This window comes from Kwoniella mangroviensis (genome assembly GCF_000507465.2).
Source record: "Kwoniella mangroviensis CBS 8507 chromosome 1 map unlocalized Ctg01, whole genome shotgun sequence".
Classification (NCBI taxonomy): domain Eukaryota; kingdom Fungi; phylum Basidiomycota; class Tremellomycetes; order Tremellales; family Cryptococcaceae; genus Kwoniella; species Kwoniella mangrovensis.
This window is the reverse complement of record NW_027062533.1, coordinates 3,614,495-3,628,091: the sequence shown is the minus strand read 5'-3', so window position 1 is coordinate 3,628,091 and position 13,597 is coordinate 3,614,495. Positions and strand designations below refer to the sequence as shown.

At 44.7% G+C, this 13,597-nt stretch overlaps 4 protein-coding genes across 4 annotated transcripts; 2 read left to right on the top strand and 2 right to left on the bottom strand.

Annotated features, from left to right (window-relative positions):
• Positions 1-138: 138 nt before the first annotated feature.
• Positions 139-1,688, top strand: I203_101346 (uncharacterized protein; the record flags this gene model as incomplete). Its single annotated transcript, XM_019146297.2, has 6 exons — positions 139-334; positions 402-666; positions 818-954; positions 1,042-1,159; positions 1,263-1,420; positions 1,522-1,688. 6 exons carry the CDS (start codon positions 139-141, stop codon positions 1,686-1,688), a joined length of 1,041 nt encoding a protein of 346 aa, XP_019004856.2.
• A 2,460-nt stretch (positions 1,689-4,148) lies between these two features.
• On the top strand, positions 4,149-5,116 carry I203_101345 (uncharacterized protein; the record flags this gene model as incomplete). The annotated part of the gene is made up of 2 exons (XM_019146296.1): positions 4,149-4,278; positions 4,347-5,116. 2 exons carry the CDS (start codon positions 4,149-4,151, stop codon positions 5,114-5,116), a joined length of 900 nt encoding a protein of 299 aa, XP_019004855.1.
• Positions 5,117-8,032: 2,916 nt separating this feature from the next.
• I203_101343 (uncharacterized protein) lies at positions 8,033-9,924 on the bottom strand (the record flags this gene model as incomplete). Its single annotated transcript, XM_065516858.1, has 10 exons — positions 8,033-8,212; positions 8,277-8,384; positions 8,473-8,515; positions 8,585-8,664; positions 8,746-8,874; positions 9,017-9,358; positions 9,456-9,491; positions 9,567-9,589; positions 9,684-9,711; positions 9,835-9,924. 10 exons carry the CDS (start codon positions 9,922-9,924, stop codon positions 8,033-8,035), a joined length of 1,059 nt encoding a protein of 352 aa, XP_065373676.1.
• A 351-nt stretch (positions 9,925-10,275) lies between these two features.
• Positions 10,276-13,297, bottom strand: I203_101342 (uncharacterized protein; the record flags this gene model as incomplete). Its single annotated transcript, XM_065516857.1, has 11 exons — positions 10,276-10,429; positions 10,492-10,633; positions 10,719-10,851; positions 10,918-11,002; positions 11,061-11,350; positions 11,435-11,560; positions 11,622-11,777; positions 11,840-12,117; positions 12,168-12,265; positions 12,340-12,711; positions 12,789-13,297. 11 exons carry the CDS (start codon positions 13,295-13,297, stop codon positions 10,276-10,278), a joined length of 2,343 nt encoding a protein of 780 aa, XP_065373675.1.
• Positions 13,298-13,597: the final 300 nt, after the last annotated feature.

The window sequence follows — 13,597 nt, the reverse complement described above, 5'->3', positions numbered from 1 at the left end:
CCAGAACAGACGATGATCAACCAAAAGTCAAAAGTCAAAAGTCAACAGAGGACTACTTCTATCCGATCCGAGCGACACTCCAGTACCAAGCATCCAGATACAACCCAGGACGTCACGATCGATCCATTATCAGCTGCAATGGGAAAACCATCCAAAGAGAGAAATCAGCGTGCACCCGCTCGAGGACGAGGAAGAGGTAGAGGCGGAGGTGGACATGCAGTAAGAGGTGGAGGTAGTGGACGACAGAAGGCTATAGCCAGTAGGAAGCAGGAGGAGGCGGTAGATGATGAAGAGGTATTCAGGAGGGTGATGGCTGGGGAGTCGGTCGGGGATGGTAAGTGGACCTCACGGCTTCTTCACGTAATGAGCTGTGTGTGAGCTGATCATGGTGGATGAAACAGAGGCTTCATCTTCTAGTGCATCTGGCTCTGGCTCTGGCTCGGGATCATCATCGGAAGACGAATCCGATGACCAAAGTGGAGACGCAGACGACAAAGAGGAAGAAGATGCAGAGGAAGAAGATCAGACGATAGATATAGACGTTCCTGTGGCAATGTGGGATTTCGATCATTGTGATCCCCGACGATGCTCGGGTAAGAAGTTGGCCAGACATGGATTGATCAATGCTATGAGGGTTGGACAGAGGTTCAGGGGTATTGTATTGACGTGAGTGCATCATGTCTATCTATCTCATTATCACCGCCAACCCACCTTGCGACGTATAATATATATAATGAAGGCCCTCTGAATGCTTGTGCGATATTTAGCTGCCGAGGACAAATAGCTAATTTACATGAAAAATGTCTTGTCATTGTAGACCAAAAGGTAAAAAACCAATATCACCTTCCGACGACGAGATTGTCCAGATGAGCGGATTGGCAGTCGTGGAATGTAGTTGGGCGAGACTGGATGAAGTTCCTTTCAATAAGATAAAATCACCGTATGAGAGGTTATGTAAGCTATCTTCAACCTCACTTTCAGGCTCAAAGTCATAGGAGTGAAGCTGAGAGGTAACGATCTAAATTGGTCGGACGTGAACAGTACCCTTTCTCATAGCTAGTAATCCAGTGAATTACGGTAAACCATGGAGACTGAATTGCGTAGAAGCTCTTGCTGCTGGATTTTACATCACTGGACATGATGACTGGGCGGAAATATTGTAAGTCGTCTTATAGGTCGTGTGTCCTGTAAGGGGGTTAGGGGACAGGAGAAAAATTGCTTCATGCTTGCTAATTGATCGCCTGTCATTTTTGTTCTGACAGACTCAGCAAATTCTCATGGGGTCATTCATTCTATAAACTGAATGGACACCTAATCGAGAGATACAGGACATGCCACACCTCTGAAGAAATCCAGGAGATGGCAGAATTGATACAGAAGGAAATGGCCGATGAGCGAGAACAGCGTCAGTTGGAGAAACGTGAGTGCTATATACCCCGAATTTTGGCTCATCTTCTTTCTTCACGAGGCGGAAGTTCACCAAGGTGGTCTTGCTGATGGAAACCGTATCGTGTCTTGCAGAGGCTCATGAAGGTGAAGATCTCCTACGTGCGAACCCCAATCACGTAGGCAACGAATGGGACGATGAGGAAGTACCGGATTTGGTGGAAGTCAGTAATAGTGAGGATGAGAGGGATGATGTAGAAGTGTTGATTCAGGGGATAGATAACACTAAGATATCTGCTTGATTGGATGGCATGGAGTGTGTATCATCAAGTCTTGTATTGTATACGGCTTTCATATCTGTTTCTCGATATCTGATGGTAATACTGATTAAACAGTCACTAAAAAAATCGATATTTTGAGTGTATTCTTCCCAATTCATGTACTTGACACACTGCTCGAGCTGAGGGTTCACCTCAATCGGAATCTCACATAATGCACCTCTGGCTAGACACCTCCACATATACTATGCAGTCAGCGGTCCCACTGTGAAAGAACGTCATATGCCAAGAAAAGGCCATGACAATGATATCGTTATGGTATGTGGATTCTCATGCTACCTGGGGTATACCCCATATTTGTGAGGCGTAACCCCGTATTTGACTTAATATATGGTGACAGCATCAAATCGATCAGAATTCCCGATCGAAGGCGATTTGTTCAATCAATACTTTTGATCTCTGTGCAAAGACGAAACGGAGCACAGTTGTGACTTTGTATCGTCTCTTTGTGGTCGTTTCATCATATGATGAAGATGTAAAAAACTGAGATTGATGAAACAGCACCTATGATGGTGAATTTGAGAACAACACGTATATCGTTTGAAGGGTGAACAGGCTCTGTTACAGTTCAGTTTATAATTGATATGTGCAGGAACGAAGAGATGTAAATCACATATGAATTTGTGGAGTCTGAACTGAACTCCTAACTCGAAATCTTGCATTCCGAGAAAATCGCTCAGCGCCTAGCTTTAGTCATAACCCCATATTTCTTATTTCCCGTCATTTTTTATCTTGGTCATACTCCTACGCCGATCTTCTTCCACTCGCCTGCCATAGACTTTATTTACTATATCCGTCCGGATGACAATGATGAATTTAGTGTTACAGTAGTAGTCTTTGTATCTTCGGCCGGCTTTTGAACATGGGTGATGTTATGATATGTAGAGTTGATACCCCTCCCATTCACTTCGACCATAAACCCGTGGATCCACTCAGCTCATAGGCCCACATGCCCATAGATCCACAGTTTATCTCAATGTCTTACATATCTATATCCGAAATCGTCAAGAGCCAGAACAATACCGCCGGTTTCGTCTCTATCAATCGAAGGCAAATATTTACACAGTACAGCTGGGTAAAGGCTGGAATCTGATCCAGCTCCAAAAGGATCCATAACAACTAATGTAGGGTAAAATAGCCTTTGTTGAATATGACTCGGCTTTACTCTATCACTTTTGACAAGTCCAGACTCTGGTTCGATTAGATGGAAAACGAGGACACGCCAAGCCCAAAATGGAAGTATTCTGGGGTGTTGTATCGTGCTTGAAACGTGGTACGGTGATCAGGCCCATATACATGATCATCTAGAAAAAGGGGGTGAATTACTCCGCAGGACTACTACACTGCGGTTTGGCGTGACTGGGCATTTACATCCACATTTACATTTACTGCATGTATGTACCATAGTATGAGACGCGTCAGATCAGAACCACAAGCTCAGAAGCAACGTTCGATGATCAAAAGGAAGGGGTGTTTGACATTTCACACAGGACTACTGTTTCTATTTTCAGCTGGACATCGTGTTGCATTGTATTGTATTGTATTGTGTAGCTGAATACATGGAACATGCATAGCCTCCATCACAGACCACCACCTGAACTGCATGGACACATGACGGTCTGGACTGTCGTGGTTTGTAGTTGAATGAAATACTCTGTACGAGATATTCGAAACATCACTAAACCCCCGGGATTCATCGATTTATCCTGAACTCTAAATGTGATCCCTAATTGTGATACCCTGCGTTTGGGTTTCTTGTTGTTACTCCGCAGTGTTTGGCGTGCACGCGTAGAGCGAGATCCGATTACAGCACAATCGACTACGGTGGTGTAGCGGCGAGGCGCATGGTTCGGTTTTGGGGTCGGATGGATAATATAAATTGCTCTTCTCCTTCTTCTCTTCTTCTTTCTTCCTTCCTTTTCCCTTTTCATCAACTAACCAACCACCTCAAAAATCTTCTCTTTACGTTTCTCGTAGACCTTTACCCGAAAACCCACAAACCGACAACTTGGACGACCCAGTCAACACGCTCTTTCAGCACCCACAACACCAGCTAAACGACCTCGTCTCGACGATCCTTCCGGTCTTTACACCACAATCAAATCGATCAACGGATTCTGGAACTTCTGTGAAGCAATCCGGTACCAATAAAGTAACCCTCGAAATCGATCTTACCACGACCTCAAAAAAACTGGAATCAGAAAAAAAAGGTGATCATTACCACGACCTTTCAATCGAGGAAAAAAGTATATATAACAGCTAACTCCTACACGAGGTAAGCATCTATTCCTTTTCCTACCAAAACACATTCTCTCTTGACGAGTCTTATCATACCAATATAAAAGAGCCGAGCTCACTCAAGCACTCTCTCCAACGACGAATTATCAATAGAATTTCACGTTCACTTACATCAAACGAATAAAGATGCACTCATTCACCACCGTCGCTACTTTCGCTCTCGTCGCTTCAGCTTCGATCGTATCTGCTGCTCCTATCGCCTGCAGAGGTAAACCCGACAACTACGTTGATGGTTACCTCGAGGACTACGACACTTGTGAGTTTTCTTCTTACTTTCCTTCCTTAAAGTCTCCCATTGAGCTAATCATACCTTGACCTCCATAGACCACGCCAGATACATCGCTTTGGACTGTCATTCTCAACACAACAGTACTTTCTTCGATGACTGCTGTCACCCTCTTCTCGCCAACGAGACCCTCGTTGACAACAGAAAGTCTTACTGTACTCCCAACACCACCACTTTGGCCGAAGTCACCTCCACCATCGTAGCTTCCAACGCCACTGCTACTGCCACCGGTGCCGTCGAGGCCACCACCACCGCTTCTGCCGATATCGATGCTGCTTCTGAGTACTCTGCTGCCGCCACTTCCACCTCTGCCGCCGAGTCTTCCACCGCCACCATCGCTGCTGTTGCCGACTACGCTCACCACGGCAAACAATCTTCTTCCTCCTCCGCTTCGTCTACCGAGGAAGCTTGGACCGCTGAGCCCACTTCTACCTCCTCCGCCGCTGCTGAAGCTACCTCATCCGCTTCTTCCAGCTCAGGTTCCTCCGACGTCATGACCGGCGGATACGCTACTTACTTCTACCAAGGTGGTAATGCCGGTGCTTGTGGTACTGTCCACTCCGACTCTGACAAGGTCATTGCTATCGACACCAACGGATGGTGGCAAGACACCTCTTCAGCCTCACCATACTGCGGTAAATACATTACCATCACCAACACCAACAATGGTAAAAGCGTTACCGCCATGGTCGCCGATGCCTGCCCCACTTGTGTTTCCGACAACTCCCTCGATCTCTCCGTTGGGGCTTTCACCGCCATCGCTGATGAATCCGATGGGCAAGTCCCAATCACATGGGTCTGGGCCTAAGCAATTTTGACACCTTGATGGTGAGAAGAATTGAAAAGACAACGAAAAAAACCCGTGTTTCCATATATATATATTTTCATTCTTCATTTTTGGTCCTTTTTAGTGTATACCTCTTTTAGAAAATCATATATCATCTAGAAATCTTTTAACGAAACGGAAAGCCCTGTCATCAGAACTGCCTCTTTCATTCTCTTATTCTTTATCTAAACATCTTTATGATAAGGACCGTTGATCGGTCTTCTTTTGTAGTTGATTGACCCTCTGGGGCTGGGTGCCACTTTGGACTGGTTTCCATCGTGGTGTTCGACTTTGAAGGTCAGTCAGTCTTCACAAGCAGCTTAGTATAGATGGTCTTTCCTTCCCATGCCGTGCATAAGGAGGAGGATTTGATAGAACCAAGAGATGATTGGGAATGTCATGCATCGGAGCTAGTCTCCTTTAACGAAATTTATCATTGCTGCTGCAAGTCATAAGTTGCCAGTGAAAAGCAAAGATGATAGGTACTGATCCATCTGACTCGTCAGCTAGCAATATGTATCGCCAACCGCTTTCCCGATGGTTGATATCTGAGTCTGTCTTCGTTTCAGTTTGTATAATTGTACTCATGTCGTCTTGCATCGTACTGTACATATATAACCAAACCATCTGGTGACTGTCACCTACATAGTGGGCGGGGCTCATGTTCATCACTTCGACGAGGTTGCTTGTATCAACATTATCATTTCGACCAATTACTCGAACAGTCCAAACTCGACTTATTTCTCCGCTATTGTCACTTGGACATCCATCCTACTTGACCGTCTCGTCGTCGCCTGTCGTACGCAGAAGACTGAAACTACCCCATACAAAACCCCAGAAAATCAACAAGAAGCTCTGGAACCTTGTGGCCCATCTTAGAATCACTGTCATAGGTAGACCCGCGGTGATTGATCAGGAATCAAGAGGGATGTGAGTGATCCATGTTGTTCATTTGGACCCAAAGCACTGACATCGGTTTTGGTTTCAATGCTGATATTGATGATGGTATTAATGGTCTCCTTCAGGCCAAAAGCAGCTTATTATGCAGTAGCGTCCGGACGTAATCCCGGTGTATACACAACATGGACCGAAGCTGAAGCCCAAGTAAAGGGATATGCAGGGTGAGTTTGTCTCACTCGTCCAAGTAAATGATGTACTGATGGTTTCAAGGTTAGAGCGAAGTATAAGAAATTCCCAAGTCTATCCCAAGCAAAAGAATTCATATCTGGTTCTGGTCCTTCTCCCTTAACTTCATCTACTTCATCCACATCTACGTCTAAAAATAACAAACCATATTCCAAACCCCCCACTTCCACTTCCAATTCCACCGCCGTTGGTTTCAATACGCATCATCGTGCCGAGTCACCCACCACCCTCTCGTCTTCCTCGGACCTCCCACCGGATTTGCAGATTATAGCATCAAGGGGGTATGAGTTCACGAAAGATCATTATCTGATTGTACATACCGATGGGTCCGCTTTAGGTAATGGTCAGAAAGGCAGTAGAGCGGGAGCAGGAGTGTTCTGGGGTGGGTATGGTGAAGCGCTCAAGAAGTGGGTTCAATTATGTCGTGAGGGGTAGCATTATATGATGGAACGTTGACTGATCTGGATGTGTATGGTATAGGAATTATAGTGAGAGAGTACCGGGCTTACCTCAGACGAATAACAGAGGAGAGCTATTAGTGGGTTCATTCTCAATTTCAATCTGTCTTATCAATATATCAATGAGCACGAGCTGACAGTGTGATTGGACATATTCTCGCTGGATTATAGGCTGTCATCAGAGCTCTCGAGCAGTGTCCCTATCCGGATATACCGTTAGAAATACGATGTGATTCTCAATATACGATATCATGTGAGTCGAGTGTGGATACTTAGCAGTGATATTTTCTTTCTTTTTTCATCATCACACATGACCGTTCTGTCTGATAATCGATTGATAATTGCTCTCCTTCGTATACAGGCATGACAACCTGGTTACCCAAATGGCTCCGAAATGGCTTTACCACCTCTACCAACAATCCCTATTCCCGTCCCAACGGCTCATCGTCAAAACAAGTACAAAAACAGAAACAGATATCCAACGTAGATATGGTCAAGCATCTGTTGGTATTATTGAGGAGAAGAAGTGGAAAAGGAAGAGTAAAATTCAAGTATGTTCCGGCACATAGCGGGATAGAAGGTAATGAGAGGGCTGATGTGGGTGGAGTCTTCCTCGCATACGAAGAAGGCATGAATGATATATACTGATTTGTTCTGTGATGGAAATAGCAACTCGCCAAAATGGGTAGTCTGCTGCCTGAATCGAGCGGGCCTGTCAAATGGTTGACACCTGAGGAGGACGATGATCTATCGTTGGATTTACCGAAGAGTACTACGGGTGTAGAAGGGGTAAAGCAAGTAACGGATATCGAAGTTGAGGTTAGTAGATAACACTTGTCTTCTTGACTGAAGTCGTCCCCATCATGATTGAGCCAGAGCTGATGTCCTGTTTCCTACTTCATTCTTCTGTTTGACCGATAGCTCGATGAAAACTGGTTGATGTCTCCTGAGGAATTGGAGAATTTCGAGAAAGATCTGATTGACGAATCCAATGAGGGGTGAGGGACTGGGAAATCACTTGAGCGAGAGTTTGTCAGATCCTTGAGTAAATGTATCATATCGTTTCGGTCAATTGTATTATCAATCTTATCAGCATTCAATCGAGATATCTCTCATCTTGTATTTTTTTTCTTTTCTCAATAGCAATACCATGCATTGTTCGATACCAAATTGGGTAAACTGAGCTCTATTCTATGCTACCGCTACTTCTACAACAACATCTCAACCTCTCATCTTCTACAACGCTGCTTCTCTTTCTTCTTACAGCCAAAACATCGTCTTCCACTACCATTAATCATGCTCCCCTCCTAGCCAACTCCTCGGGCGAAAGCACAATCTCCTTCCCACCTACCGTCCCTGTCCTCCCACTCACCCCGAAAGTCAGGGCGTATCCCGGTGGTAACTCTGTACCTGGAGGAGGCAGTTCGAGTAAAGGCCATGAGATCGCACTGGGTTTCTGTAGTACTATATCGACCTAATCAACGACATTAGCATAAACATTTTTCTTCCACGTGTTTGGTGTTTGAACTGAAGCTTACTTTAGTACCTAATATCCTAAATGTACTAGTCTCAGGATTGATGGGGCCATAGAGCTGTAAAACCTTTTTGACCCTTTTGTTAGATGGTAAGTATAGATCGAGATGTAACTATAATGTATCAGAGGGAAAAGTCAGCTTTTGAAGAAGATCAAAAAACATTCTCTATATTCAAGTATATGTATAAATGTAGACTTACCGATTGAGATTCAAATCTGACAATTGATTTCTCTTTATCCGCTCTATTCATGTTTACATCAGTTCAAGTTGATCTTACTCATCGAATGTATCTTTACAAGTTACCAACTTACCCTTTGGCAAAAGCAGATACATGAACTTGTAATGGTGTCTGATAATGATCCAATCTACAATCTACTTTCTCTTCTTTCGTCTGGTACATGAACCACACATGAGTATCGTCAGCTGGCATGGCATAGAAGCTTGAAACTATTTCCAGTCAAAGATCACTCACCTCATCCTTCTTTGAACCTACGAATAAATGTTTACCGGTCTTACATCCCTCGATTTTTAGGAATTCTGAAAATTCTAGCACCCGCCTTTTACAGCATAGATAACCTTTTGAACCTTCGTGGAATATTGCCTGGCAAATTACAAAGTCATTCAGTGCGTAAGTGTACATGATTCACGAATTTATAATAAGATGGTATGATATGATATGATTTGATTTCGACTTTCATCTTTTTGTCAGTGATAAGTGAAAAAAAAAAAAAGAAAAGACTCACGCCTTGAGGATGATACCTACATCCACCTTCTATCCTGCTCTCATCCTCATTCACATACTTATACTCACATCTCAATCTCTTACATTGTGTCCCTTCTGTCACTTGTACACTCGGATCATCTTCTTCCTCTTCGACAATCTTCTGCGCCGGGGCAGGTACAGATGAAGTTGCTGATACAGCCGGTGCAGGAGTATCCGATTTCGTGGACAGTTTCGAGAAACCATAAGTCTCCACTCCGTCCGATGACATGGTAGGTTCTTCTACGGATGATGTTGTCGGTTGAGTAGGTTTAGAAGCGGGAGCAGGAGTTGGGGATGCGGAATGTTTGCCTTTCGTACATGTCTGTCACAGGTCATATATGTGATCAGCTTCATCGGGGATGATATGAGAACTGAGCTGGCGAGAAAGGGAATGAAAAATGGGATGAGATGAGACGTACGGGTAAAGCCATGAATTGATCGAATTCCAGTACGGGCTACACATATGAAGATATTCAGTATCGACATTTCTTTCTTCAGTGAGAGTGCGGATATGCAAGAGAATGATATACCTTGTTCACTTCAGCACAGCAAGCTATACATGACAAGTGACATAATGATGTAAGGTTGCCAACATAGTCAGCTACCATACCACACACCATATCGATTCAGAGTAGATCATAGCTTACACCATGATTTCAAGCCTTCATGAAATACCTATAACACATCATCCAATGACAGAATCAGCTTCCAGCTCAGAAGTATCTCGCCATATCATACGAGAAAAGATAACGAGTTACAAATTGGGCATATGTCAACCTTGGATGGACGTTCACTCACCGGTCCACCAGGATGATAATTACAACTTCCCTCCTTGTTATTCGACTCGTCAAATTCCTTTTGACAACCTTTATTCGCACACCTTGGCATGATGTTGTGCGATCCGAATCCAGGTGAAGTGACTGCGATATGGAAGGTGTAGGAGCTTGACTGGACTATTCGAATACTGATATATATATGCGATATCAATAGCCCACCATCATGACAAGCTTAAGCTGGAAATATCTAGAAATATACCACGTGTCACCGTGTTTCGCGGTCATCGTCCGAAGACTCAAACGGGTACCATACAACTTGTTACAGTCCTTGCATCTTTCTACTGAATGTGCTGCATCGTGCAGTGCAAAAGAACGGTGTACACACAATATATCAAATGCAATGAACGAGGTGACTAAGTTGAGTTGGACTAAGATACTACAATGACTACCACACTTTGGAATCTCACAGAACCATACCTTCTTCCTCCTCCTCCTCCTCTTCTTCTTCTTCATCATTCTCCACTTTCATCCCATCCCCATCTTCATCCCCTCCTGTCACTCCATCATTTTCGATGTTCATCCCTTCATCAAGGTCGAATGGAGGCTGCCATATACGTCTAATTCCAGCACACTCCCCAATCAGCGCTGAGATCTGGATGCGATCATGATCATCACTTACATTGTATGATCATCGCTGCAACTGGCGAAAATCCTTCTCGCAGCTACAGGATTCCACGCCACGGCATTCACCACTTCCTTATGACCGGAAAGCACTTCGATCGGATTAGGTGCAGTCCCCTGCCAGACATATACATGTCCATCTGCAGGTGAACAAACAGGCCAGTTAGCCACCGCCTTTTGTCCCAATGCGCGAATCCGTGAATAAGCTAATCTGAGCTCACTCACCTTCACTTCCAGATAAGACGAAACGATCTTTCGGTGCGCCAAAAGCACTTCTGATCAAATATCGACCCTGCACGTGTCCGCTGTGTTTTCGAATATACCTGAAACCAGGATCTATCGACCATACTTGGATCTCCTGTCCAAACCCAATTATCCGTTAAGTACATGTCTCAACTTGACCATTTGTATCACTTCAACTTACATCAGGTGCACAGCTGACGATAACTCTCTTTCCATCACTTGATAGTCTGATGCTTGTAGTTTCACACCTTAGATCCTGCGATGAACTGTACAACCACGCTATCAATTCAAGTTTTTTGATGCCCAAGCCTATATCGTACTTACTCGATGATGTTATGATCCGCTATTCTAATCATCATCAGGGAGTATTCCATCGTAGCATAATAGAAGGGCGCCAACGATGCCCCGTTAGGTCCGATCGCAGTAGTAGACTCAATTATCTCCGATTCCTCTGACGGTCGAGATGACATTGATTGTCTCAACTTGTCATTATGGAAAACCCGTTTCAGCAGAGTGGTGATAGCGATGATCCGTTTCCCATCCGGGGTGATGACAAAGTCCTTCAGTTGCCTATCCTTTGTGGACCACTGACGTAGAAGACTACCAGACGGGCTCTAAATGATGACGCGAATAAGTAAAAGGGGTAATCACCAAGACTGACCATTGATGGACTGGGTAGAAACGACATTCATACTCACATAGAATGCCACCTTACAATCCATCGAAGCTACTACGAATTCTGATCCATCAGGTAGCCACTGAATTGCACTTATCGTATCACTATGCTGAGATCCAGAAGATGATTTAGGTTGCAGTTCCCCGGTCTATAGCATGGACACCGATCATCAGCTGTGAATTCCAATCTGTTCCAATAGCCTGACCTACCTTGACATCCCAAACAAATATATTCTTATCCGCACCAGTCACTAGCGTCTTGCCATCAGGCGACCAAGCCATCGCATCTACCGAGTCTGTATGTTCCTTCAGATGCTGGAACGGTACGATCCCATACTGAGATCCACCACTTTCTTTCGACGTGATCTGATTGACGATCACTTGCGTTAGCTGGATGTGCGGACATCAGAGTCGGGGTTCAAGCTCACCTTCAGTTGCCAGATCACAACTGTCTTATCCTTTCCAGAACTAGCCAAGTACATTCCATCAGGACTCCATTCAATCCTCCATACCTCATCTGAGTGATCCGCGAGAACATGCGTAGTGACAGATGGGAACGCCCCGCTCTCACACTTGTGATCGGTATATAGCGACGTGGATTCGGGTTCTTCGTGATACAGACAAGATAGCTGTTGATGTCTCCTCGCTTGATCGAACAAGGTAGCAAGTCGACGGGAAGGCATCATTATCTGTGGTGAGATGAATGCTGCAATAAAATTTAGCTAGCTATAAGATTCGGAGGAAGAAAGAGCTAACCTTGTAGATGTTCCAACAATTGTCTACGAGATGTCCCCTGCGCACCGTCCCACATAGCTCGTTCGTATAAATCATCTTTATCAAGGCACATCATGAATCTGCATCCGGATACTCACATCAGCTCAAGATGCCTGGAGGAAACAGGCATACGAAAGTTGAGATCTTTACGCACCCCGATAAAGTATGTAAAACCTCTTGGTCTTTAGCCACTTTGTTCAATTCACCTCTTAGCACGCCCAAAGCCTTCTTCTGTTGACCAATCTCGAGATGTTCGAGGTATTTCTGTTGAGAGATCAAGAACTTCATTTGATCTGAAATGCTATTACTCCCCTTGATTTTGAGTATTTTACCCGATGCGATACTACTACTCGACGATCCAACTTCTGGTTCTGGCTCTGGCGTTGGCGTTATGTGTATACCCAGTCCAGGTAATAGACCTAAGGCTTCTGACCACCTTCCACCTAGTATCGCTGATTGGAAATCATTTGCCTGGGTCGTGGAAAGATTATACCCCGATTCGAGTTCGAGGATATCGGCTGATTGACTAGAAATGTACAAGACAGACAAACATCAGTTGAGGGTCATGAGTGGAATGGGGTGTGATTGTATGTGGGAACTTACTGGTATCCTATATCTCTCAACCCTTGTAATATCAACCTAACCGCTTCTTCCCTTTCGACCGGCATCCTCCTACTCCCTCCTACACCGGGTCTCTGAGTTGTCTTCCTACTTATCGATTTGGCCTCGGGGTGACCCAGTCCATCTTGAGCTTCTTCCAGCTCATCATCCGTACTCTCCTTCCCATCATCAGTCATGGTTGTATCGTGCTGGTCCTGCCAATTCCGATCATCTTCATACATCAGATGACCGGGCGGTTGGACATGCTGTATAGAATTGAGAACATGATGGGGTAATGAGCCTGGTCCAACGGATGATGAGGCATGGCCATTGGATGGACCGGGTTCGGAATCATGTGATATGCCGTTGGTGGTACTAGAGCCATTATGTAGTGGATGACCCATATTGGTGTTATTTATATGTTGGTTGGGTGAGGATGGTTTGATGCGTTGCCGGGGTCGAGATTCCTCCTCGTCTGAGGGCGATCGGGGTCGGGTGATACCTCTCTGCATGGGTGATATCAGCTTGGAGGTGATCGAAAATGATAACGTAGAATGTGTACGTGTGGTTTGTACTTATATGATTGGTGAAGGTAGAAAGGTAGAATGAAAAAGCAAGATAGATTTATACTCACATTCAAGGTTGCAACACTGATACTACCGCTACCACTACTATCCCCGACGGGCGTCTGTGCAGATTCACAGTCTACGATACGAGTACTGTCACTACCGTGATTTACTAAAGATTGGTCGGTGGCAATTGCTGCAGGAGGTAAAACACCAGACGTGACTTGTCCCTCCTCTGTTGATGGA